The sequence below is a fragment of the Myotis lucifugus genome, unplaced genomic scaffold, assembly GCF_000147115.1.
Source record: "Myotis lucifugus unplaced genomic scaffold, Myoluc2.0 scaffold_269, whole genome shotgun sequence".
NCBI lineage: Eukaryota > Metazoa > Chordata > Mammalia > Chiroptera > Vespertilionidae > Myotis > Myotis lucifugus.
In genome coordinates this window covers 1,236,346-1,262,434 of record NW_005871317.1, presented here as the reverse complement: position 1 = coordinate 1,262,434, position 26,089 = coordinate 1,236,346, and the positions used below count along the sequence as shown (strand labels likewise).

At 55.6% G+C, this 26,089-nt stretch overlaps 1 protein-coding gene across 1 annotated transcript in view; it reads right to left on the bottom strand.

Annotated features, from left to right (window-relative positions):
• TTC28 (tetratricopeptide repeat domain 28) overlaps positions 1-26,089 on the bottom strand; it is a 372,574-nt gene that overhangs the window by 7,841 nt on the left and 338,644 nt on the right. Inside the window, 10 exon segments of the mRNA XM_023762971.1 lie at positions 1,896-2,025; positions 2,987-3,010; positions 4,494-4,570; positions 5,178-5,409; positions 7,562-7,686; positions 10,290-11,010; positions 12,935-13,114; positions 17,336-17,383; positions 17,385-17,481; positions 23,793-23,933. Of these exon segments, the coding sequence (XP_023618739.1) occupies positions 1,896-2,025; positions 2,987-3,010; positions 4,494-4,570; positions 5,178-5,409; positions 7,562-7,686; positions 10,290-11,010; positions 12,935-13,114; positions 17,336-17,383; positions 17,385-17,481; positions 23,793-23,933 (1,775 nt within the window).

Here is a 26,089-nt window from a genome sequence, read left to right as displayed (position 1 = left end):
GCCCTGCCAGCATGCTGCGCCTTTCATGACGGAGAGTAGTTACTAAAGGAGAAATTTGTGTCTAGATAGTATTCTTACTCAAGGATTCTGATATTGGTGTGACACTATTTTTCCTTTGGGAATTAGGTTTATTCAAAGAGCCACTCAGCATTCTGCTTGCTGTGGGACATTTTCCTCTCTGAATCATAAACAGTCTCTGAAAGCAACAGGAAGGTCTCAGGGAACTCAGCATTTAAAAACAAATTAATGTAATATTTTAGTTAGAAACCTCTACTTTTACCAAAATGATTCTAATAGAACTCAGTCCTCTAAATAACCAACAGCCCTGTGATGGGTTTTGATGGCATGTGTTTCATGTTGAGGACTGGAAAGGGGGCATCTTTCAGACCCTCGGAGCCCTCAGAATGAGGGAGCCACTTCTCTAGATGCCCAGCCACCGCATCCTCCCTCCCCCCATCTCAGTCCACAGGATCTGGAAATTATAAGGATGTGCATACCAACTCATGCCTTGAGTATCAATGGGATTTGGAAAGTACAGAGAAGTAGAGAAACATCAAGGAAAATCACCCACAATCCCAGCACCAGAGAGCCAGTGACACACCTGACAAAGGGCACTGAAACGCAGTTCACAGGTAAGGAGGTCTGGCTCCACCACACCTACACCCACGGGAGGCTTGGGCCCTGTGCACGGAAGAGCTTTTCCTTTATAAAGAAAGGTCTTGGCTTCATCTCCTTACTCACCCATGTTACTACCCCAAGACTAGCCCTACAGCCTGTCATGGAAGTGAAAAGAGATGCGTCCTGGGTATAGACCTGGCCTTTCTCACTCTTGCTCCATTTGCTACTGACCACTTTTATTTAGATAAAAATGTGCTATGTTTACACCAAGAAGACTGCTTTAAGGAAATACAAATTCTAAAGGACATTAAAGTGTCTATTCACAGGGGACGTGTGCAGTGGGGGCTTTGTGGGTTTCCCTTGTTACCTTAAAAAACCAATGGAGCCAGCCTTAAGTTGAGGTTGGCTAGGAAAGGTCATCTGCAAAATGGGTTAGAAAAAATGACCCAATACTGAATATCTGGGCCTTACAACCAGAAGAAAATTCTTCTTTAAGGACCTGCTGTCCTGCCATGTCTGGTCCCTATAACAGTGAATTCAGGCTGTCATCCTCCAAAGACTCCCCATTCTCAGGTTAAAACCAAAGGCCCTCCCATGTCTTCTCGACCCATTTCTGCCCTCCCCCATGCCAGTCACTAGGACTGATGCTTTTTTCTGTCACAGTGCGCCTCACCTTCTAAGGTGCCTCCCTTAGATGAGGTAGTTACTGTCTGTCTAAGAGGGCAGGGCCTTTTGTCCTTTGCTCACTGCTGCATCTCCAGTGCCTAGGACACTGGCTGGCACATGACAGGTAGTCGGAAAAAAGCAATGGTGTGAATGGCTCCCAAGCCAGGCACAGAGACACAAGGGAAGTTCTGTCGGGAGCTGCCTCAGTGTTGAAAAAGGACAGTGAGCACCTGGATTGAACAGGGGCCTGTACGTGCAGTTCTAGGTCCCACAGTAAAAGCTAAGGTGGTTTCAATAGTATTTTCTTTCTGCCAGTTTCCAGTATTAAAACCATTGTTTTATGACTCCCAACAGTACTGAATCTAGCAGATTCATATTAAAACGATGACCACAAATGAGGGAAAAAGTCATAAGGGAAATGGGAGAAAGCTGGGAGCTCTTTGGGAATTGTACTAAACCACTAGAACCTCTGAGGTAACTATTTGAGTAATAAAAATTCTAAGGAAATAGAAAACCCCTGAGAGCCTACCAACTTTACCCAAAAGAAATTAGGAGAAAACTTGATTTTTCAAAAATAGAACTAAAGAAACCAATTAAGAAGCCTTTCCTACCTAGAGCCGCCAGGAATTCGTGACATCCCGGGAGCCGCCACAGCTGGACACTGATGGAGACTTGGATGGGAGCCAGAGCGAAGTCCTGCTCCTTCTCGCAGGCCTGCAGCTGGACCAGCACCTGGTGGAGCTGAGTGAGAGCGAACACGTGAGCTCCTTCCCAAGCCTCCTTCCCCTCCAGCCCACCTAGGATTTGTCCCCGAGTTCCTCTCCTCTCGCCTGTTACTGTCATCACTAACGAGCGTATGTTTGTGTAGCATCTGAAACACTCTTTAGTGTCTCCTGCCTGTTGTTCTCTCTGTGGGAAACTCAAGGGGCGGTGGGTTGGTAAAGGGCTCGGGCCGGCCCACAGTCAGGGTGTCTGCTTCCGGCCTCACGTCTTCCCTTGAGCGCACTCGCTGCCGGGCTACTGAGCACTGGAGAGGGGCTGGCGGGGGGCGGTTTATAGGCCTGGTCATCTCCCTCTCTTTTTGTCTATTTAATTAAAACCATATTTATGATCTTGAGGTAAACGGTGAAGAATCCAAGGGTACATTCTAGAGCAGGGGTGGGGAACCTTTTTCTGCCAAGGGCCATTTGGATATTTATAACATCATTTGTGGACCATACAAAATTATTAACTTAAAAATTAGCCTCCTATATTTGGTCAAGCATTTCATGAACTCATCCCTAATAACTTGGCAGGGCCAGACCAAATGAGTTCTTGGGCCTTATATGGCCCGTGGGCCAGACGTTCCCCACCCCAGCTCTGGAGCCTCAGCACTCAACCTGCTGAAGTGCTGTGTGATGTTTCGGATTCCCTGAATCTATAAACACTACTCAGTTGCTTCTGCCTCTGCTGTTCTGATGGAACTGAAAGGTCAAATCAAGAACACAAGAGGGTGCAGCAGGAAAGGGGGAGCCAGAGCAGAGGAAGGGGATGGACCACCTGAGCGAGCGGCACTAGTCACCCCAGCCCTAGCGAGTGTTGGCATGGGCCTCCGAGAGACAGCACAGCACGTGTGCTCAGAACATGCCACGGGGACCTCGGGGGTGGGTGGGTGGGTTGAGGGGCTCACCTGACAACAGTTGCTACTTAAAGTAGTACTCACCATTCCAACCATATTTTTAACAGCCTTCGGCCAGCAGATTATAAGAAAAAGAAAGAAAAAGAGAGAGAAAGAGACAGTTTAGACTCAAGCACAGGTTGTTATGCAACACGAGCTGATCACTGCTTTAGGAAGCGCCATACCAGGCCTGAGGCTCTGACCGGGAGGGGAGAGGAGCAAGAGTCAGCAGGGACACACAGGAAAATGAACAGCCACACCCAGACCAGAAGCACTCGGGGTCAAGGGGCTCAGGGTCAACCAGGTCCTGCCCTTCCTGCCAGGAGAGGAGCAGGGCAGGTCAGACTCAAGTGGGGAGGAGGCACAGTGGGTATGAACAGGCCACTCTGTAAACCAAAGTCCATAGTGACTCAGGAAGTGTCCACCAGCCACAGTGGGCAGCCCAGGACAATTCCTTGGGCCAGGCAGAAGGATATCAGGAAAGTCCCTGTGCTGCCACCGAAAGCAAGAAATTAAGCAACTAGACTCTGTCTTGTCCTGCAAGTGTAATTCTTTCTCTTTTTGTAGAGCACAGGCTTCTCGCCCACCTGGGTTCACTTTAATATGCAACACTGCACAAGTGTTGTCCTGATTCTGTTTAAAAGCAGATGTAACAAACTTAATACAAAATGAGTAGGAATTCAATGAAGGAGCCAGACCACTAAGCTATGTTCAAATCCAGGCTGCAAACAACCTCACATATGTGGAGGCTCCAGGCACCACTCAGATTTTCAGAGGTTAATTCTAACAGGAGGAGCTTGATTTCCATGTAGAAATATTTCTGCTGATAAATATGTAATAATGCATGTTATTTTTTCAGATTATTACACTCAGGTGGACCAGAGAAAACTCTTCCGCGCTCTTCAGCGTTGCTGCTTCCTCCAGAAGCCCCCGTACCCATGGCTGTCATCCTGGGGCTTGTGCCAGACCTTGTAGCCAGTAGGAAGATTAGAAGCTCTGAGAGTCAGCATCCTCCCGATACCTGAATTAGATCTACACTGCCTTAATAGGAAGCACATTTTTAAAAACCTGCTAAGTGGTACCTTGAAATAGAGCTGTTTGGGATCACTGCTGTGCCTTAGTGGCTATTTTATTTCAAGTGGAGTTCATACTTTGATCTGAGAATAAGTACTGGAGCACCTGTAGCCGGGCTGGCCCCACACCTGCTGGCTTAGGGAAGGTGGCTGCTTAACACTTGTCAGTTAGCAGGAAAAACGGGTGGGATGACAAGGTGCAGGAGGCCACTGAATGGAGAGTTCAGAAAATGCCCTGCGATTACAGGTGACAGCAGCCCCTTGAGTGTCCTCTGAAGGCCCTTAAGCTCTTGGGATTCAGCGCCCCTCTGTGTCTAGCACATGCTTACTCCAGCTTTTGCCTCTTCCTTCTAATCACAAAGGCTGAAAAAACAAGTGGACGACTTTACTTGCAAATTCCTATTCAGGGCCAAGTCACCCTCTTTCTAACTCGGCATGGCGCCCTCAAACCTGGGCTCAGCCGTCCTAGCTCGACTCACCCGGCTGATGAGCTGCTCGCCCGTCTCCGAGGCAGTGATGAGCTTGCAGAGGGCTTGGAGGGCAGGGTTGGGAAGACCTACACCAAGAAGAGGGAGATGGGTGTTATCCAGAGGGACCTCTGAACCCACAGTCCTGCTGCCTTCCCAGAGGAAAGAGCTCAGCTTTGGTGGCCTTCAGGACAGCCAGTCCTGCACGTCCATGTCTGACAGCAGAGAACGGTCTCCAAGAAAGGCAGGTTGGGGGCAAGCACCAGTCCTGACCCTACTGCAGTCCTCCAGGTGCAGGGTCACATTTCCAGAACCCTGTCTCAGCCACTCCGGCAGCATCACCCCGCTGAGTGATGCACCCCACTTCACCTGGGGAGGCTGCATGGCTCTCAGATCCAAAGCTGCTGATTAAATATTAACAGGGGCTGCTGTTCACCCACCATTACCTCAGGAAGAGGGGGAGCCAGGGCAGTACCCTATGGCAAAGAATGCCTTGCCATTGCAAATCAAACGATCAGGTCAAGAGCACTCGTTTCCTCTAAATCAGAAGTCTGTGTCTGGGACTCGGCCATTTCTCAAGACATTCTCCTTCCCAGCGATGAGACCCAGCATCCTGGTGAGTGCAGGGGCCACGGCCACCGACCCCCTGCCCAAGCAGTCAGCCAGCCCCTCCTGCCCCGCCCTGCCCAAGCTCACCCAGCAGGGACTGGATGGTGCTGCTGCATTGCTGCAGCCGGTCGCCTGGGTCGGAGGTTGGGAAGAAGACGGCTGCTGGCAGGCCACTGGCTGGGGGGTCCAGCCGGAAGCCCACGGCGGTGAGGAGGGCCTGCCAGCCGGGGATGCCACCCACTTTGTTCTCCACACTCTGCTGGGATGTGTACATGGCATTGCGCTGCCCGTTCTGAATGCGCTGCAGGGACTTCTCCACCTGGAAGAGGAAGAAAGAAGGAGAGTGAGGCGCTGCTGTGCTCAGGGGCCAGCCCTGGTTTCTCTGAGTGGCTTTGTTATCTATGAAGCCAGTGCAGGGCACCCGGGCCTGAGGACCATGACATTGCAGCAAACGGCCCGGCTTCTTGAAAGGGAGGCTACAGACGGGGAGGGATGTTATAATCAGAGCCAGCAAGGGCTGGTCAACACGGAAGAATTCTGCCCCTCCCCTAACCCACCTCCTCCTGCCCCAGGCTCTCCTCCACAGACACTAAAGTGATGTGTCTGAAAGCCAGTCTGAGGTCAGGAGCCTGCCCAAACCACACAAGGCTACCCCTCATTAGAATAAACCTCACACCTTCAAGACCCCCCATTCAGTGCCCCGTACACCAAACAGTGCCCATCCCAGGGCCCTGGCTGGCAAAACCTCTCCAACTCATCCTTCACCCCACAGCACTTGCCTCTGGGACCTGTACCTCCTCCAAGTGGCCCTCCCCACTTCCAGGGCCTAACCCAGTGCATGGGACATGTGGGCTAAACACATCAAGTAACTACAATGTTCCCTCTCCCCATGAGCACTCCCCACAGCCTCAGACCTTCCCCTGGCAGGTCTCTCTATAGAGAACTTCAGTCCATCCCGAGATGCTGCATGCCCTGGGGCACGGATGCCAGCACTGGAGGGACAGAAGAGTCATTCCAAGATGTCACCTGACACTTTTCTTACAGTAAAATCTTGTTGCTGTGGGCCATCACAGGCAGCAAGAAATGTGTGTTCCTGGGTAAGATGGATACTAGCCAGCTGGCTGTCCATCAGGCTGGAGGGGCCTTGAAGACACTGCACACAGGGTCAAGGGGCACCGAGAGTGATTAGAAGGACGTAAGTCCATGGCCTCTGCAGTCAAACCAGATGAAGCCAATAATGAAAACCCTTAAATGTGCCCTAGGAGCCTCAAGGCCCAATGGGGAGCCGCTGAGAGGCCTGGCTCTTACTCCGCAGCTTTGTCTCGGAGAAGCAAACCAAACAGAGAGGGCAGTTCCGTTATTTAAAAGCAGTCGGGGGCTGCTGCAAGAAAGAGGGTGACTGGGGCTGACAGGGACCTGAGAAGGGCCCCAGCACTGAGCAACTTAAGGGCTCTATGCAGTTTCCAGGCACAGACAAAAAATTAGTGAAGACGGTTTCCCCAAATCCTCAAAACGTGGGCACATCTACCCTGTAGCAGGCATGTGGGCTACATTAAGTCTGGCCTGAGAACTATCAGAAGTTTCCAGGTTCCACATGCCCACCTAGAACCCGTCCCCAGACTCTAAACTTCCCACTCCCAGGGCCCCTGTGGACCCTTCCCTGGGTCTGCCCTTGTACACACCCCTATCCTGTGAGGTGGCCATGGGGCAGCTGTTTGCATCAAGTTTGGAAAGAGCTTGGATGTGGTGTGGGCTCCTGGCTAGGACTGGGCTGGTCTTTCTGGCACAGAACTCCAAGGAGGTTAAGAATTCTAAATTATTTGAAACTGCTTTCCAGGTTGTCAAGGTAGAAGGGTGAAGCAAGGTTTGTATCACTAGTTCTTGGCATTATGTATAACTTTTAAATGTGTACAAAATGTCACGGGCCTGCTATTTGTACTCTCACTCAAGTCCTGCAAAAATCAGGGCTGGCCAAGGTCAAGGTCAGGCTTAGATTCTTCTTCCAACTAAATTTAGGGGAAAGCCAGTGCCATCTGACTATAAAATACCATCTCAGCTACTGGAACGCTATTGTGTGCCAGCTACTCACCTTTCCTCTAATCCTCGCAATAACCTTGAAAAGTTAAAGTTTGATCCCTGCTTCCAGATGAGGAAATTGAGGCTCAGGATGCTAAGATGACTTGTCCAAAGCCACATGGCCCAGAAATGGTTGTGGTGCAGGCCCCTGCTCCAGGTCACTGCTCGGCTCTCCCTCCCCCAGGGTCTTGGCGAGGACTACTGTAGCCATCTGTGTGACATCACACTTTATGCCCACCACCTGGACCAACTGGCTTGACCACAGGCGTATTGGGACAATGTCCCCTCCACCTACTCATATGTCCTGGTGCTATGGAAACCATTCAGCCTCCCCTGTGCATTTCTGGCAGCCTCTGCTCCATGGGAGCCTGGGTGAGGGCTCCCCAGTCCCTTACCAGGTGCAGCAGCACTCGCAGGGCGTCCCGCGCACGCTCCGGGTGCTGCAGGACCTCCGTGAGGGCCTGGCCCACGAGCGAGGAGGGGCTGTTCAGCTTCACATCACTCCCGATGAGCATGAACCCTGTGGAGAGCACAGAGGGAACCTCAGAGCCTGTTGTCACCTCAGCTGGGTTGGCTCTACAGCTCGCCCTTCCGCAGTTGCCCAGCGGAAAGGGGCTGCCAGGACAGCTGCTCTATGGGCTGGACTGTGGAGCACTCCACTCACGGGGGCAGCTGTCACCCTTCAGTCCCCTCCCTTTTTAGAATCAATACTGCTCCATAGGTGTGTAGTGCTGCTTGCAGTGATCGGTGCTCAGGAAACTGCCTCTACTTTTCCACTGCGCTGCGAGCAAAGGAGGGAACGGATGTCCTGGGCCACCATCCCTAGCTTGGCCACCATCTCAAGGAATGATGTACTTTGTTTTCCCGGAAGTACAACTGTGTCTGGTACATGCCCAGGGACGGGGGGCAGGTGTGCCCGAGTCCTTGGGGCCCTGGACGAGAGGGCAAGAGGTACTCCTCCATGCCCTGACTGGTTTGGCTCAGTGGATAGAGCATCGGCCTGCAGACTGAAAGGTCCCAGGTTCGATTCCAGTCAAGGTTGCGAGCACATCCCCAGTGGGAGGTGTGCAGGAGGCAGCTGATCGATGTTTCTCTCTCATCAATGTTTCTAACTCTCTATCCCTCTCCCTTCCTCTCTGTAAAAAATCAATAAAATATATTTTTAAAAAAGAGGTATTCCTCCAGCTGTAAGAATGAGCAGCTGAGCCAGGCTGGGAAGGGCCACACATCCACCTAGATCCCGTGCCTCTTCCCTCAGCACCGCTCTGTAAGGGGGGCTGGAGGAGGCAGACGGAGCAGTCTCCTTAAGCCACCAAGCAACGTTAGGCCAACCTGCCCCCAAATGGAGGGAAAGGGTTTTCTAAAAGAATGAGTGAAAAAAACAACGAATGAGCCAAAGCCGGTTTTAAGGGTAATGGGACAGCATCATTAAACATCGTTTTCCCCAGAACACAGTTGTGACTTTAAATTATCTGTCACTAAAACTAAACAAAAACGCCATGTCCCTAAGTACACTGGGAAGCCAGGGAGGGGCCTGCACGGAGGGACAGGGCACGTGTCAGGAGTAACTGGCTAAGCACAGGGACCGGTTCCCACGAGCCCTGCGGTATGTGCGGTGGGGCTGTGCTAGGCCAAAGGCCCTTCTGACTGCTGGCGTGTATAAAACAGCACCGCGTGCTGAGATCTCCGTGACTGCATGAGAACCACCAGCATCGCCTCTGATTTCTGCATCTGGCGGCAGAAGTAGCTCAGCAGTGTAGCCAGGCCCCACCCCAGTGCCTGCCTGCCCACCCATGAGGTGAGGGCCGCCAAAGACCAGGCCTGTTGGACCAACTAAATGTTTCTCTCCAGCCACAAGAATAGGATAGATTCTACATAGTTTTTTTGATACCTTAAAAAAAAACAAAACGCTACAGCTGTGTGTGCTAGTGATGTAAACAGATGTTTCTGTATATCAACATAGCTCATCCGCCTGGCACCACAGCACAGCTCTGCACCCGGGGCCCCTGCAGGCTCGTTTGCTGGCCGGCTGGGCGTGGGAACACCATGGCCCCACTTCAGGGCTTATCCAACTTCAGAAAATGACACCAAAAACATTGGCACATGTCAACTGGATTGATTCTGGAGGAAAAGTAAGTTGAAGGCCATTTTGTTCCCAACTTTTAAATATATCCATAGATGGTACATTTTTGGCCATTGAAACAAAATATAAATGTTTGGAAATAGTATGTTTGATGTTCCTCTGCTTCTCAAGGTTTAAGACACTGCTTTAAGGGTCAGTACTGTCCCATTGGTGCAATGTCCTGGGAGGTGTAGGGGCCAATTCTGAGAGACCACCACGGACTGAAGGTCATGAGTTGTGTCAGCAAAACCAGCGCAGCTGGGTGAAAGGCTGGTGGGAGAATGGCCGAAGTTGGGTTTGGATCGCAGCCTATCAGGGAGGGTATAGGGGCGTTCACAGGGACCCTGAAGGATGAAGATCATCATATGGAGCTGAGAGGCAGAGTCCCTCGTCCCCCCTCCTGTGACCAGCTGTCATAGGGAACATTCTCCCTTCACCCCTTGCGGCAGGCCCCCTCAGAGCATGTGGTGTTGGCTCTCCAGAACGTGCAGTGCCTCACGCATCATAAGACATTCAGCCCACTCCTCACAGATCATCTCAAACGTGGGCAGGGAGTTCTCAGCATCACCATCATCTTCATGTTACCATGGAGCTTCAGAGAGGGTTAGTAACCTGTCTCAGGTCACACAGCCTGGCTGCAGAGCTAAATCAAACCCAAGTCTTCCGAATACCAAATCTAGAGTCTTTCTACCACACCACTCTTCTACAGTCGTGGGATTCTACACAAGGGTGCCATAAAGTGGGCCATTCGGTAAACGCCTCAGGAGTTTTACATGCACACTCTGATGGCAAACTTCTCCCTGGTCAAAGGACTATTTTAATGCCATGGTAGCAAAAGACTGACTTGGCAGGGGGCAGGTCTCAGCAAAGGAGGCTCCCCCAGAATCTTCCCATCTGCCTTTCCCAGTGCCCCGCCCTGCCCTCCCCACCTCTCCCAGGCTGTGAGGACCGACCTGGGGGAGGCCCCTGACAGAGGTGCCAGCTGGCGGCCCTGCGCTCACCTGCCCAGTTGGAGGGGTGCGAGAAGGCCTTGCTGCTCTGCACCACCTTCATGGCCTCCCCCAGGGCAGCGCTGGCTTTCAGGCTGTTCAGCAGGGACGAGTAGAAGGCGTGGAGAAACATCTTGGAAGCAGCCACGGGCACAGGCCACAGAGACACGAGGACACACTGTGCACCCGCAGCCAGGAAGGCCCGTGTCAGCGCGATGACCCCATCGGCTGTGACTTTGCTGTTGGACTCCTGCGAGGAGCCGAGGACCACCAGCTTCACGGGAAGGCGCAGGTCCAGGATGTCGGCGGCTGTGAGCAGCAGCTCCTGCAGGGGCGGGCAATCCGAAATGCTCTCCCCGTCACTGGTGTCGTCCTGCACCCGCAGGGACTCAGGGATTGTGTAGGGGTGGCCGAAGGAGCTCTTGCTGCTGGCAGGGTTGCCATCCACACTGGGTGTGAGGACCAAGGCCGAGAGTTTCCAAGAAATGTGGGTGGCAAAGTGGACACACTCAGCCTGGGTCAGGGCACTCATGACCCGCTCTTTGGTGGCCACACTGCCCACCAGGGGCTGGCAGCCCAGCAGCTCCGACACCATGTAGGCTTCCTCTTCGGCTGATGGCATCGGCCCCCACAGCCACCTGTCCATCACCGCTGACGGGAGCTTCGGGTTGCCAATGACAGCTGCCATGGAGGTGGAGCTGGAGTAGGTGGGCGGGGTTTTCCTCAGGTGAGACTGGGAGGGAGGAAGGACAAGCAAACCACTGTCAGACTGGCCAGGCTTCTCAGGAGCCCAGGGAAGGCCAGCTCTCCTGTCAGGGCTGGGTCTACCTTGGCTCCACCTGTTCTCCCAATAACCTCCTTCGCTCTGATTTTCCACACCTACTGACAAGGTGATGTCTTACTGAAAATCACACCTGCTCTGACAAGCTCTTGAAAATCATCAGGACTGGGTGGTAAGAAAGCTGCTTCCCATTTGTCAAACCCCAGGAGGGGTGGGAGCAGGTGTTTATGGGACAGAACATGTTGGAGGCGAGGGTCTGTGGTGCCTGCCTGCCTGAGCCTCACCCCTACGGGCCCTCCCGGTGCACCCCTAAGGGGAAACCCACTCCTGATGAGTCAGGGCGTAGGGGTGGCTTTGTTTACAAAGCAAGTCAAACTCAGGGGAGACAGGGCCAAATTAAGTCCTTCGGAGACACGGCACACTGAAAAGATTATAGTTCCCTTCCACAGTGTGTGTTGCAAAATAAAGACAGCACTGAATTATAAAATCAGCAAGAAGTCCAACAAAGTTCTGATTTTCCTGCCATGATGTCTTTTGGTGCTTTCTGGAAAACATCACATTATTTCAAAATAACTGTTTTGGTGTCTACACTTGGGGATGCCTTAAACTTTGGGTAGAGAAATGCCTATCGGGTGCCTGTCAGGAGACAGGACTCTTCCATCCTCTCGTGACGTTGGCCAACAGCCAGCTCACTGTTGTCACCGACAGGAAGCTCTCTCAGCAGAGGCCACCTCTGATCCCGGCTGCTCCTGGCAGCAGGTGCAGGGAGCTGCCTGTGGAGCAGCATCCGACCAGGCCAGCTCCCTGCCCATCTGGGATTGTCAACCAAGGGCAGAAGAAAAACTCAGAGAAAATAATTTCCTTCACTTGGAACTGATTCTGTCCCATGAGTAAGGTATGATTCAGCAACAAAAATAGCCAAAACTAAGACCTCCAAAACCCCGTGAAGCAAAAATGTCGTGGTTTAAACCATGCCAATGACCAAGGCCAACAGAGCCTGGTCAGGCAGGTCCCCTGGGGGCCGCTTGCACCCTGGGCCTGGGGTCTGGGTGTTTCAACCTGCAGACACTCTCCCCCCACAGGCGGCCCATCTGACCAAGACCCGCCTGGTGGTCTGAGGGGCTCTGAGAGCAGCTGGCAGCTGGAGGGCATTTAAGTTTGAAGCTGAGCAATTCATTCAGGTCCTGGTGGTAATGCCAGGGGAGTGGGGAGCATCGGGCCATGAAGGGCCAGAGGAAGCCCGGGTTTCAGGGTCTCTGAGTTTGGAAAAGGGAGAGATTCAGGGTTGGCTGAAAGGCTCTCTAGTCAGGTGGGCAGGGCCAGGGTGGCTGTCGGGTGAGACCTCTGACTGGATGGCCCACTGTCGCTCCCCTGATTTTCACAAGGGCTTCTTCCCACGCTGGCTTTTTTGCTGAATGAAACCCAGGTCCCTTCCTGTCCCCTGAAAGCTGCATTTGTTTCCAGTTCTTTTGTTGGCCGATGGCGCTCTTTTCCACTTACACTCATCTTGTCCACCATTGCTGCCTGTGGCCCTCTGCTGGGCAGCTGAAGGGTGGGATGAGCAAGGCACTCGGTACTCGGCCTGTGGCCTCCAGCCTGGCTTAGTGCCTCTGAGTAGCTTGCAACCCTAATGTCACAGCAGAGAAATTGAAAGAGAAACGACCCATATCGTGGCCTCCTGAAGTAGCAAAGAACAGTCAGGGGTCAGGAGGGCTGTGCCCCTGCCTTTGGACAGATCTGAAGTCACCCTACCCACCTGCAAGCTATACAATCGGCAGTTTGAAGAGATCACATCCTATCACTTCAGGCCCCAGTCTGGCCAAAGACCCCTCGCGGACCTGAGAGCGTGGCCCCCACAGGCCTGCCAGAGCCTTACCTTGGCCTGCGGGCCGAGGGCGCGGATGGACGGGACGGCGATGAGGGTGAAGCGCTCATACAGGTACTCGTTGGAGGAGCTTCCTTTCAGGAGGGCGAAAGGGATGAGGTAGAGCTCCCCCTCCAGAACCAGGACCAGCTGCCGGTGCCGGCCCACGGGGCCGCTGGAGTGCATCAGGCCCTGCAGAGCAAGCACAGAGGCTGACACGGGGCCTGGCAGGGCCGGGCTCCCACCCGCCAGGCCAGCCCTGAGCAGGGGCTGAAACGGGCCCGGAGGACCAGGCACATGTGAAGGTCCACACGGTTGCAGGGGCGATGGGTTGGGCACTGCTCACAGCAGCATCACCACGTGGGGATTCCTTTCTCTACAGGTGTATTTCTTTCCAAAAGAATTGCGGATGGAGACCAAGGCTGTATGAATCTTGATAAACTAAGAAGAAACAATTGGGACACTGGGCTGGGGGCTGAGGTGAATAAAGAGATGGAGACTTGCCAGGACTTGGTGAACTGAGAGGAAAGGGAAAAGGTCCTGAAATGCCAGCCTGGGAGATGGGGAGACTTTTCTCTGAACTGTGTATCCCAATTGTAGAGCCAGGCCCTCCTGGGACAGTGCCTCGTAGATGCTACTGAGCTGGCACATGCCTACAGCCCTGGGCGAGGGCCTGGATGGGACCCTGTCCAGGCAGCGAGGCAGCAGGCGGGTGACGGCAGAATGACAGCTCCGTTAAAAGGCAGTGGAAACTGATTGAATGCGTTGGAAAGGATGCCCTGGAAACCGTCTCCGAATTCTGCCTCCAGCATGTGCGAGCATTGCCCTTGTACAGAAAGATTAGCTATAATCCAATGTGAACTTGAAGAAAGGAAATAAAGCGACGTCTCTATCCAAATTCATGTCACCTGTTAGATGAAAACGGAGGGACGATTCAAGGAAATGCTACTCTGCACCTCCATATGTCAGTCTAGAAGGGATATTTGCTGGCTTCTTAAGTCCTGGGTTTGAAAGATAAAAGGTTCAGCGTCAGCCCTGCACCTGCAACTAACAGTCCCACAAATTCCAGCAAAGACTCAGCCGCTCTGACCTCTGAAATCTCTACAGATGGATCTTTTGAAGTGGAACAAGACAAGGAGGCCAGGTGTCCTACAAGCTGCCTGTTCCCCAGGAAGCACCCTTCTTCACCAGCAGGCTGGGACCCTGCCTGTCACAGGGCGAGTCCACTGCCTGGAGAGCTGGCTGGGGACCGGGTGGGACGGGAAGGGGAGGGGCAGCAGTGCACACAGGTCAGGCAAAGGCCTGGTCTTTGCAGAGGGGAGAGGTGCTCCTTTTCACGGGATGGGCAGTGAGCACCCGGAAGTGGCTCTGGGTGGCTGTTGTTGGTTTAGGGCCTCGGCCTCTGAGATACACTGGGTTCCCACAGCCAGTTCTCCTGGCAGGTGAGCAGGTGCTGAGCTTTCTCAACAGAGGCCCCTGAGGGGAAGGGGGCGGGCCCTCCTGCCAGTGGCCTAGGTCAGTGGTGTGTGTGTGAGGGCATCCAGGGGAGCCCAGACATGGTCCCTCTGTGACCTCGCAGTCTTCATGTGGCAATAACCTTCCCAGTGCTCTGTCTGCGTGGAAACCTGTGCACTCAGCAGGCCTCTTCCCACGGGCGCCTGGACGCCCCTGCTCACACAGGACTTCCTAAGGTAGAGGAACCTTTTCTGTGATGCTTTGAAGAATCAGTCAGATAGCCTGGCGGTGGGGCTGCCAGTCTCAAGGGCCTCATCTTCCCTTCCACACTGTGGAGTAGGTCTGGCTGTTTCCATGGACAGACATTCCCTGACTCTCCAAACCCTCAGGCTATTTAGAAAACAGGCACCTGAACGGTCAGTCTCAGCTCCCGGGGCATCTGCTGAAGGGTAAGCTAGTTATTTCGCTACTTGATTTTGCCAGAGTCCTTTCCCCCAGAGCGGTCATTACAGTCATGACCCAGCCACAGCCACGCTCTCCTCATGGCTGAGCCCTTGGCAGGGCCAGACCCCTGCCTCACATCTTAGCTGAGAGGTCTGGGTGAATTCCCAAGCTCCCGTGTTTAGGAAGGTGTTTACCAACCGAGCCAGCACAAACAGCAAGTTTTTTTGTTTGTTTGTTTGTTTTCAAACAGCCAGTTTTAATCAAGTTTCTGGGGTCCTGACACAGGTAACTCCACTTCAACAAGCAGCCCCTCTCGTCAAGAGCAGCTACCAAAGTCCTGCACACGGGCTGTCCTAGAGCCTTGGTTTTTAAGGCCGTACCTACAGGAAACAGGGAACTGAAATAAATGGAAATAATGATAAGGACGGCAAAGACTAGAAGAAGTCCTAACTCCCCAAATGACCTTAAGGGGTGGTCTGACCAAACCCTGAGGGATTTCCTGTTCTAAGTCTGGCTCCTTGACTAACGCAGCTTCTGGCTTTTGGATGAAGCGCCATCTGCAAACTGAGGGGTGACTTGGGACCGCAGTGAACGAGCAGCTTCTCCTAGTGGAGCCCCTCACATCCGACGTGACCCCCAGACACTGCTGTCAGCATGTGGGCCGAGGACAAGAGCCGTCCGGGGGCCTACCTTCCACAGAAGCAGGGACGTCCAGGCTCAGGGGCCTGGGTCACCATCCTTCCCTCTACGTTGATTAAAACAAATGCCACGGACATGACCAGGGTCCCAGTCCCTTTCACACTAAACACCTGCAACTCTTCTTTGGTGCCTTTTCTCCCTTGGGTGTCGGACAGGATTTGACTTGATGACTGGTGACGGCTCGTGTGCTATCACATGGAACTGGGCCATCCTCAGAGAGACGGCATGCTCACCCCTCCCGACAGCGAGGCGCAGTGTAGTCCCAGGAAAGAGCCCCTGGCACTTCCCTTAGGCAGATCAAGTCAAACACAGGTGCAGCCCAGGGTGAAATGTTGTGTCCCACGTTCCTACTGGCTGACCTAGTCCCTCAGCAACGGGACCGCGGCTAAACAAAGGCAGTTGTTCAAATAATTACAAGCCCCACGTGAAGAGGCTAATCGTTTTAGTCTGGAAGTGTCAGTGATTCATAATCGTGGGCTTGCCGTGAAAATGTGGAGGAGGAGCTGGCTCTGTCTGGCAGCGGCCAGTGCCAGCAGGAGTGGCTGACGGTGTCGCGTCGCCCTCTAGTGGCCTCAGAGCAGCGGGTGTGCCTGCTGAGGGAGCCCTCGGATCCAGGCCTCCTCTCCAGGGGGCAGCGCTGGGGAGGAGCTAAGGGGCCTCCCCGGCTCCCTGTGGCCCTGAGGCCTCTGACTCTGGCCCACCCGCCGGCCCCACCTGACCAGCCTGAACCTCAGACACGGGACCGTGTAAATAAATAAACAACTGGGTGCAAGTGGGGATGGAGAGGACTCCGATCAGAGCCCAACCTTCCAGCTGTTTTTAGTGAAACAGTGAGTGGAGCACTTGAGGAGCCACTGCAAAGCCCTTGCTCTGGTCACTGACTGCAACGGCCTCTGAAAGGTGCCACTTGGTATCACTGGAAGCAGACACACTCCTTCCGTGTCAAACACTGTCATCACGAGAAACAGCTGTAAATGTCAGACACTAAAGGCACGCTCTCCAACTCGATGCCTCACTTCAAGGTTATTCCACAACCTCGTCACGCCGCTCCCTTTCCTAGCGCCTCTCAGGAGCACGCTGTCTAGGCAGGAGCTGCCACTAGTCTCGCTGGCATAGGTTTGTCTTTACGTCACCGGCTGAGCTCGACCTATGAACCGGGAGATCATGGTTTGATTCCCGGTCAGGGCACATGCCCCGGCTGTGGGCTCAGTCCCCAGGGGGGGTGTACAGAGGGCAGTCAGTCAGTGATGCTCTCTCATCATTGATTTTCTCTTTCTCCCTCTTCCTTCCTCTCTGAAATAAAGAAAAATGATGTGCAAAGACCAGGGCCACAGAAATCTGGCCACAGCCGCTCCCAACCCTCTGGAGAAATGCAAGGCCAGGGTACCCTGGACGCTGGACTCTGATGGAGTCAGTGACTCCTGATGTTGGTGAGGTCGAGGGATCTGTTCTCACCAGAACGCACACACCTGGCTTGAGTTGCTCAGGCAAGACCCTCACATGAGAGGTGGGGCCATGAGGACGCACCCAGCAGGGTGCAGAGAGCCACGGCCTGTCCCCCATGGCGGCAGCTCCGGTGGTTCCTGCGGGCAACTGCTGGGGTGTCCCTGCGCCTCCAGTGTCTGCGGAAGCTGGGGAGGCAGCACATTCATTCTGTACCTGAGAGACGGGCTGAATTGACCAGGCTGGTTAGGAGCAGAGCTAGGGTCTGAGCCTGGATCTGCCGCTGGCGTCCTGGGAAACCTCCACGTGGGCACCGGGCAGGGAATGATGCGCCCTGACGCCGAGAAGCCTGGCGGCCCCGGGGGCACTTACCCCTTCCATGGGCGCAATGAGCAGGTCGTACAGGGCGCGCAGCGGGGTCCTTGTCGAAGGAGCTCTGCCTCCGGGGAAGAGATGAGGTCCCGTCCTTGGTGGGCGACATCGTGTTGCTGGCCAAGCTCGTCATGCTCTGGCAGCTCCTGCAGAGAGGGGCCAGGGATCAGGCAGGGCCTTGCCACTCCCCCCGCGGTGCTCCAGCTCCTGGGAAGGCAAGTGGACGCTGCCCACAGCCAGAGCTACCACCCCGCCGGCTCCCTTCCGGCAGGGCCCCTTCTCCTCCCGTTCAGGTAACTGTCACAGAACAGCGAGCACCGCTCAGCCCTGAGCCTGCGAACGTCACAGACAACACGGACTCGCTGGCCATGTGGCTCCAGCATGACGCCAAGGGTCAGGGTCCAGCGAGGGTCCCTGTTCTACCCCTTTTTCCTGCTTATAAGAAAGGGATTGAACTAAAGTCCTTGTAGATCTCTTCTAGTTTTAAAAAACAAAAAATTTACTCAACTTAGGAAGCTATCAAACATGGTGGCTCTTTCAACCCCTCTGCTGACCGACAGGGCACTGCCACAGCTCACAGCCCGAAGCCCTGCAGCCTCCTGTGCCCACCCGAGAGCTGGCACCGCTGATGCGCCCGTGGTCAGATCTCGGTCCCAGCTGAATGGCAATGGGTCCTCCGAGCTCTAAGCCTCTGGCTGTCAGAGGTGTGGACAGGTGTGTGGACGACCTGCTCCCTCCCTGCTGGCCTTGCAAGCACACCTGTCCCCTTCCCAGCACGGTCCCATGGCCTGGTGCACCCAGGGGGCCGGGTTGGGGCCTGTGCGGGGACCTGCTGTTGTTCTGCTTTGAATTCTGCAGGGCCTTCCAGCCTGGCTGGCTGCTCTCCGCTCTGCTCCTGGACTCAGAGGAGAGAAGGGCGCCTCTACTTCTCACACTGGGCACCTGGGTGGTTGGAAACGCTCCCACCTGGTGGAGTGTGAGGTGCAGGAGGGGCTATGCTCCCATTTAGGCACCAGCTCAGCCTGTCACACCCACGTCCCCTGCTCAGGGCCTACGAAGCAGGGCTGCTCCTCTTTCTGTTTAAGGAACTGAGGTGCAGAGAGGGCAAGAGACGTGGACAAGGCGACAGGTCAGGCCTCCCCCCTGGCAGGGGAGTGATTTTCACTGAGCCTTGTCAACCTTCAGGACACACTGAGCAACCTGTAGGTCTGAACTAGCCTCCGACCCCTGGTCTCCTGGCTGCTGGGTCTAAGGGTGGAGCTGACGGAGGCGCCTCCGGCTCGGAATCACAGCTGCACCACCGCAATGTTCCAGCAGGTGGCACTGGCTCGCTTTCCTCCAGGCTTGTCCATTTACTGCCAGGGACCCTGTCCCGCTAATTGACAGCCTAGCTCTCGGCGTTTTCTCACACCACATTGTCTTCATTAACTCATTCCTCAGATGATGTTCATTAATCTACTTCTGGAGAAACATTCATTTTCTCCACTGCATGGCCATCTGCGTGGTGATGGGAAAGGAGAGGGAGGGAGCTCGTGTCCAGGGAGGGGCGGGCAGGGAGGGGAGGGCCAGTCCCTGCGTGTGCAGATGCTGCGCTCTGAGATGATATGTGAAGCGCTACGAGCAGGGCGTCAGGGTGCAGTTGATGTCTCTGGGATGATGACAAACACCAGGCGGCCGGGCAGCACTCACTGCTCATGAATCTCCTCTCAGGGATGAAGAGCTCCATTGCCAGGCAGGGGATTTATAGCTGGGCTGGGCCCGCAGGGACCCTGTGCTGGCCTCACTCGTGTGCACACACGCTAGTGCCGCCCGCATGCAACCATGTCGGGGACTGGAGTGCCTGCCGGTGTGACAGCCGTGGAGGGGACGCCATGGGCACCTGCGGGGCGGGTGGAAGTCTCCATCGGAGCTGCAGTGTGGGCACACGTTAGCTGCTCCGGCCTCCAGGCAGGGCTCCTGGGGGGGAGGCCCAGGATGTCTGCAGGGAGACACGGTCACAGGGAGCTCGGTGCTCGTCCTCCCGGAGCTCAGACCTGAGGCCCCAGCCAGGCCTGAGGCTGCTGTGAGCCTGCATGTACGTGACCTTAACGCTTGAACGCAGGCGGGAGAGCCGAGGCCACAGAGTGTCTTCTCCTGGGCCACCTCTTTCCTGTGTCCTGTTCTCCTGACCTCACTTCCCCACCGGGCACACGGGTCCCGTATGGACGCAGGGCTGCGGTATCAGCCGGCAGGACATTCACCTCGGCCATCTGACCACGCCATCTTTCCGACTACGTAAGGGCGGGGACAGAAGGAAGTACTCGACACGGGGATCTCCTGGGGTGGCCAGGTCTAGGCTGTGACGTGTGTGTATCACTGGAGTCCTTACCACAAGGTCCCCCTGCCCCTCCGCTGTGACAGGTGAGAAAACAGGACTCGGGGGAAGCATCTCACCCAAGGCCACGAGGTCGGGCAGGCCCTGCTCCTCGAAGCCGTCAGGCAGCAGGAAGCCCACAGCCTGGGGCCCTGTTCTCTGGGGAGCCCGGAGCCTAGAGCTGCTGTGACCTCTGCCCCCTGTCCCATAGGGTGACAGACACTGCATAGAGCACCCGTTTCCAGGCTGGGCAGGGGCAGGAAGGAGGAAGGAGGTGGTGGTGAGCTCACTGTAGGTGTGGCTGCCTTGACTCAGCACCATTCCCTCCTCACTTCTCAGGATGCCTTTATCACACACATTCACTTTCAAGTGGCCAGGGGTCCCTGAGGAGGACAGTGACTGGACCCACCCACGTGGCTGCTGTTGGCAGGGAAGGCCCCTGCCCAGAATCGCCATCGTGAGGGCTGGCCCGGGTCAGGGTTGGAGGGGACACTCCGCCCTCTTGTTGGGCTAACAGGAGAGCAGGCAGAACCTTGGCCTGGAGCCTCAGGGCCACCAACAGAGAGCAGAGGACGGGCCTGGCAGGACACCAGCCAGAACTGAGTACGGAACCTCAAGACTCAAGCCAGGGCTGTGGCTGTAACTGATATCCAATCGGATCATCAGTCTGCATTTATTCAAAGGCTTTCTGGTATCTGGCGGCCAGAGAGAGGCTGTAAGGGGAGGAAGCATCAAGCTATTCAATCAGGTTTGGGGGTAAAGATTTGATTCAAAAAGTGGTTGAATCACCGACTTTGGTGCCATCAAAACCTCAGACCCAAGCGGGGAGAGAAAGAAACTCCTTACTACACAGCAGGGTCTGTCTATTCATCACATTTACTGCATCCTCGTAACAACTCACCCACAGGCATCTTTCCCCCCATTTTCCAGATGAAAACATTAAAGGACCAAGGTTACCCACTAACTAATAAAAGGTAGAGCCAGGTTTCAAATCCAGGTCTGCCTGGAGCTCACGGTTTCTCCCCGCCACTCTGTGCCTCACCCAGAAAAATGCCCGACCTCGGACTACAGGGTACAGACACCATGGGCCCAGGGCTCCTGGCCTACAGTGGGCTTTGGTGGGATGGCATAGCTGCTCCAGTGTGGCCCTGGCGGCAGGCACCGCGCACACGCACACACACACACACTGGCCTTTCACCCTCAGCATTACTTTTAAAGTGTGTGCAGGGATGAGACAGGCCTTTCTGAGGCTGCTGCTCTGCCGTGGGGCGCAGCCATGGCCCATGGTCAGTGCTAAACAAGAGAAGAAGCCTCGTTTTTCCTCACTAATGGTACCTGCCCAGGGCTCGACATGCACGTGTGTTTTCTGCCCAAGTGCACAGACAAGAAAAATAGTGGCTGCAGAGACTCAAAAGCAAAGGCAGAACAAAGACCAAGGCTATAGTGGCAAGAGGGAAATCTAAGCCAAGGCTCACTTGACTCGCATCAGCTCGGCAGCCTCAGCGCCAACCAGTCCAGCAAACCGCCTGGAACAAAAGGGCCAAGGAACCCATGAATCACGGAGCGGGGGAGCCCGCAGAGGGAGCTGGGCTGCTCCTGCGTGCAGGGCCCTGTGCACATGGCTGCTTCCGCCTCCCCTCTGCGGGCTCAGGGACGAGGCTTTGTCGGCCACAGTCAATACCAGGCGCCTGCAGAAAAGCCACTGCCTAGCCGTCCTGGTCGGTGGCAAAGCAGCACCTCGGAGCAGAGATCCCTGGACATGGAAGGGACAGGGAGGGGCCCCAGAGGGGCAGGGGAGACACAGGGCAGGCCTCAAGGTGGCAGGCGCAGGCAGACAGCAGCTGGGAGGCACAACCTGAGCCCAGCACTGGCACCTGCTCCTGGGAGGTCTCCACCCTCCCTGGCCTGCATCCCTCAGCTGTGAGAAGCCAGCGCGGCCCGAAGTTCACCAGGACCCGCACCGTTCTGACTGACCAGGATGGCTCTGCCTCTGTGGTTCCCCCAGTAGCTCTGCTCCCCTTGAATGGAGGCCAGAGGGGCCCCTCCCCTTCCTGGGCTTGTCAGGAAGTGTTGGGAGCACACAGTGTGGCAACCTGTTCTGGGCCTTACCGCTCGCTCTGTTGAAACTGAAAGCATGCAGGCCACGTCCCTTCATCCAATCTGCCCTCAGAAGGTCAAGACTGGAAGGGCCTGCAGATGCCACTTCCGAACCTTTCTCTGTCCTGAGGGCAGGCCTGCGGCCTGAGCCGTGTGAGGCTCTGCGGGGGGAGATGGGGGCCAAGCAGTCGAACAAGGAGGCCTGGGCTGCTCCCCACCCAGCCTCGGGGTGGCCCAGTCCTCAGCCTGGCTGCGGGCACAGCTGACATTGTTTAAATGAACCAATAAATTAATGCAGAGTGTTGTGCTCAGAAGGACAGATGTTTTCCCGAAAGGAACAACTACATGATGCAAAATTCACACCCCGTCCCACCCAGGGTGAAGCGGGTCCCAGGTGCACCTGGTGTGACCCTCCTGACAGCCAGCCCACCTGTGACCAGGTCGGCCGGGGACCCGAGGGCCTGCCTGTGGGACCCACATAAAGGACATGAGGTGGGACAGGACAAGGAAGGGCAGGTGAGGCCACAGCCCACGGTGGCCAGCACCTGCTGCACAAGTGCATACAGATTTCACCCTCCCCGTCTATCCACCCACGTTACCCTAAGAATTCAACGTTAGCATGTCCTTCCCACTATGCCAACAGCAGGAAGCCACAGGTGTGCGGTGCCGTCTATGCCTTAGGCAGCCGGTCAGTGTGTTATTTGGATATTAACTCCTTTATTTTCCACGTTAAAGGAACACTGCAAAGCAGGAAACGTGTCCCCATCTCAGCGACGAGGAAACTGAGGCTCCCAGGTGAAATCGCCTGCCCCGTCCCACAGCCGGCACACGGCGAGGCCCGACCCTGAGCCCTGAGCTCTCCCCACTCTAGTTTACAACCACGGACCGTCACCCGGCAGAGCGAGAACCACCTGCCTCCCAGGCTGAGAAGCTGGCCTAGGACGGTGTGAGCCCAGGCCCAGGCCCAGGCCTCCCCCTGACCGTCTCCCTCCCCAGAACTGAAGGCTGTGGGGACACCTGCTAACGGGGGAGGGAGTGAGGGAGGAATGGGGTGAACCAGCTCACAGTTTTGGTCTCCTCTCAGCCAAGCTGCCAGTTCCTACATCCGTGGCCCTTGGCTCCCGTCCCACTCAGCTCACCCAGGACAGGAAACACGCTGTCACCCTGACAGCACATACCGAGAAGAAACCAGGCCTGGGGTAGGGACAGGCGGGCACACACTGCCCCACACAGAGGCACCCGGCAGAGGCTGTTTCCCAGAGCACAGCACCTCCCTCCTGAGTCCCAGCTCACCCTGCTGCACTTTGAGTCAGGCCCTTGGGACGTGGCAGAGACCCGAGAGCCCCAGGTGCCCTTCTGGAAAGATCTACCTCAATGTGACTCCCAGGTTGTTGCCAGGCAACCAAATGCAGTGGAACAGGTGCCTCTCAACCCCAACTGCCTGCCCGTTTTTCTGGACGCAGCTCAGCCATCACCCCTGATGGAAAGATGCAGGGTGTGCTGGTGGCAATTCCAACATCAACTCCTCTCAAAACCACTAAAACCTATTTGATCAAGTGATGGGGATGGGGCCTCGGGGCAGACAGGTGGGCCTGGGTCTGGACCAGCGCTCCCTCCAGCAATGCCAGCTTCCCCACTCTCCTTGGCCCCGTCAACCTCAGGCCAGGGGGTCAACACAGGTGCCAGCCCAGGAGTTAAGGCACCAGCTGGCAGGGAAGTGTGCGATGCTACTCCGCTTCCACCTGGTATTCAGGAAGTCAGCGCAAGGCTCTGTGAAGACGCGGCCAACTGCCTCCCACACAGCCACACGCAGGCTGTCACTCCGAGCCTGCACTGTCTTCTCACTTGACCCCGAGGGGCCGCTGTGACACTGAGACCCAGAGGAGCACGGGCTGTGGGAGGTCACGCTCGCTTCTGCAAACGCAGGACACGACCAGAAGCCAGCGGCTGGAAGGAGCATCGCTGAAGGCACCTGGCCCCGCGCCGGCTGGGAGCGCCCACTCTCACCTGTTGAAGAGGTTGTTGCGGCGAACCATCCGGAGGAAGCCAGTGGGGTCCGTCACCGAGTTGAGCTTATTGTTCATCTCTTCAAACTGCTGGTCCATGAGGTCTCCGGCTTCGCTCTCGGTCTCGCTGCTGGCACAGGCCCTGCGGGGAAAGTGCAGAGCAAGCCCATCAGAGAGAGGAAGCTGTGAGCGCGGAAGTCAACCGAGCTGTCCTGTGGCACTGCCCCGCCCAACAGGTCCCTGGTGCCGAGTGTCCCTGAGGCCGGGTCACCTGCCCTCCTTGGCATCCTCACAGCTTCTTCCCTCTTTCGTCCATGCTTCTCGGGATGCACTCGGGGTGCCTCTGGCGGTCACCCCCACTGGGCTGGGAACTCCCCACAGGAAGGAGCTGCGCCGGAGCCAGCACTGCACTCCCTGCGTCTGGTGTGTGCCTGACACATAGTAGGTGCTTGGCAACTGTCTGCGAAGGAACAGCGCCATCTGCCTTGTCTGTGTGGGCTGGCAGGGGACCCTTCCGAGGTAGAGCTCAGGTAAGTGTGCGTGTGGCAATCCTCCCAGCACGCACTCCATCCCAGAAATAGCAGCTGAGCACCTGCCCTGTGCTGGCACCACACTAGGCCCGGGGAGACACAGGCCAAAAAGGCACTTCCCAGCTGAGGAGCCAGACGTGCACCCCGTGGCTGCCATGGCAGGGGGAGCAGCACCATTTGAAATGTGGGCCTGAGAAACGCTGCCGATCGGGCCCATTTTCCAAGCTCAGCACGGGGATGCTGCCATGTTGGAATGAATAAATTCATATTTCCCCTATGACAGAATGTAACAGAACATCTCCCAATGGCTTTTAAATAAACACAGATACCCAGGAGCGCCCTGGCTCATCGTTATTAGTAAACTGATGAAAGGCTTCTGAAACGTAAGCGCTGTGCACTGTGGCCCGTGAGGCCAGTCAGCCGCCACGGGAGCACGTGTCCGAGGGGCGCTGGGTCCTCACCGCGCAGCACGCCTGGGGGCTCAGCAGAGGCAGATGCCCCGCCTTCCCCGGTGTGACGGTAAACCATGACGACATCGAGTCCACCGATAACATGACAGCTGTTTAAAGTGTCCTGCTGTCCAGGGGCCAGCGTGGGAGGGTGGAGAGCACCGGGCACTGGGGCGGAAGATGACTCAGCGACGTGCGGCTCTCACGTGCTGGAGCGGGGGGTCTGGACAGGAACGGACTTCCTGCTGCCCAGCGGGAGAGGTTGTTGCCGGTGAACATGACCTGCTTCAAACAGCCAGGCTGCTGAGCCTGTGACATCAGGGTTCCACGACGGAGAAGGGTGACGAGGCCTTACTGAGTCATTACGGGGTCAAATGCGATCTGGCGTGACGCTGCCTCCTAAGCCTGAGTGCTCCATGTGAACGTCAACCCTGGAGACGGCACATTCTGTTGTCACCCTGACTGGGCTCAGGGTGTGCGGACATGTGGTCAAGCGTTATCTGGGTGTGTCTGTCAGGGTGTTTCTGGATGAGTTAGCCTTGGGAGCAGTGGACTGAGGAAAGCAAACTCCCCCCCACCCCCATGTGGGTGGCCGCATCCAATCCACTGAGGGCCTGAGCGGAACAAAAAGGTGGAGTAGGAGAGACACCCCTCTCTGCCTAACGGTCTACAAGCCGGGAGACTGAGCACCTCCCGCCTGCAGACTTGGACTCAGACTGGAGCTGACATCATCGGCTCCCCTGGGCCTCTAGCTTGCCAACTGCAGGCCTTGGGACTTCTCAGCCGCCATAAGCCTGTGAGCCAATTCCTAATAAATCTTTGTGTGTGTGTGTGTGTCCTACTGGCTGTTTCTCTGGAGGACCCACACTAACATGCCTGGTGATGAGGCACCAGAGTCCCGACTCAGCCATGTTCCTTGCAGACTCAGCCACCAGGAAAGGGTCCCAAACACTCAGGCCTAGAAAGTGCGAGAATGGAGCGTGTTCAGGGACAGCACAGAGGTGTGATGTGGGGCAAGCCTTTACCCCAGAACCTGCTGTCGGCTGGTAAAGGCCACTGGCCTGCTCTTCTTCCTGACCCACACATCCTGGAAACAAGCCTTCAAACCCGGGCGTGCAGCAGGCATGCCATGAGGACCTTCTGAATGGATGACGTATGCCAGAGCGCATTTTATGATGTGCAAAGTATTTGCACACAGGTTTAATTTTATCTGTATGACCACCCTGTCAGGTGGCTCTATCATCTCCACCTTATTTCTGAGGAGACTGAGGTTTGGAGAAACCATGGAACTTGGCAAGGAGAGCCAGGAGGGAGAGCCA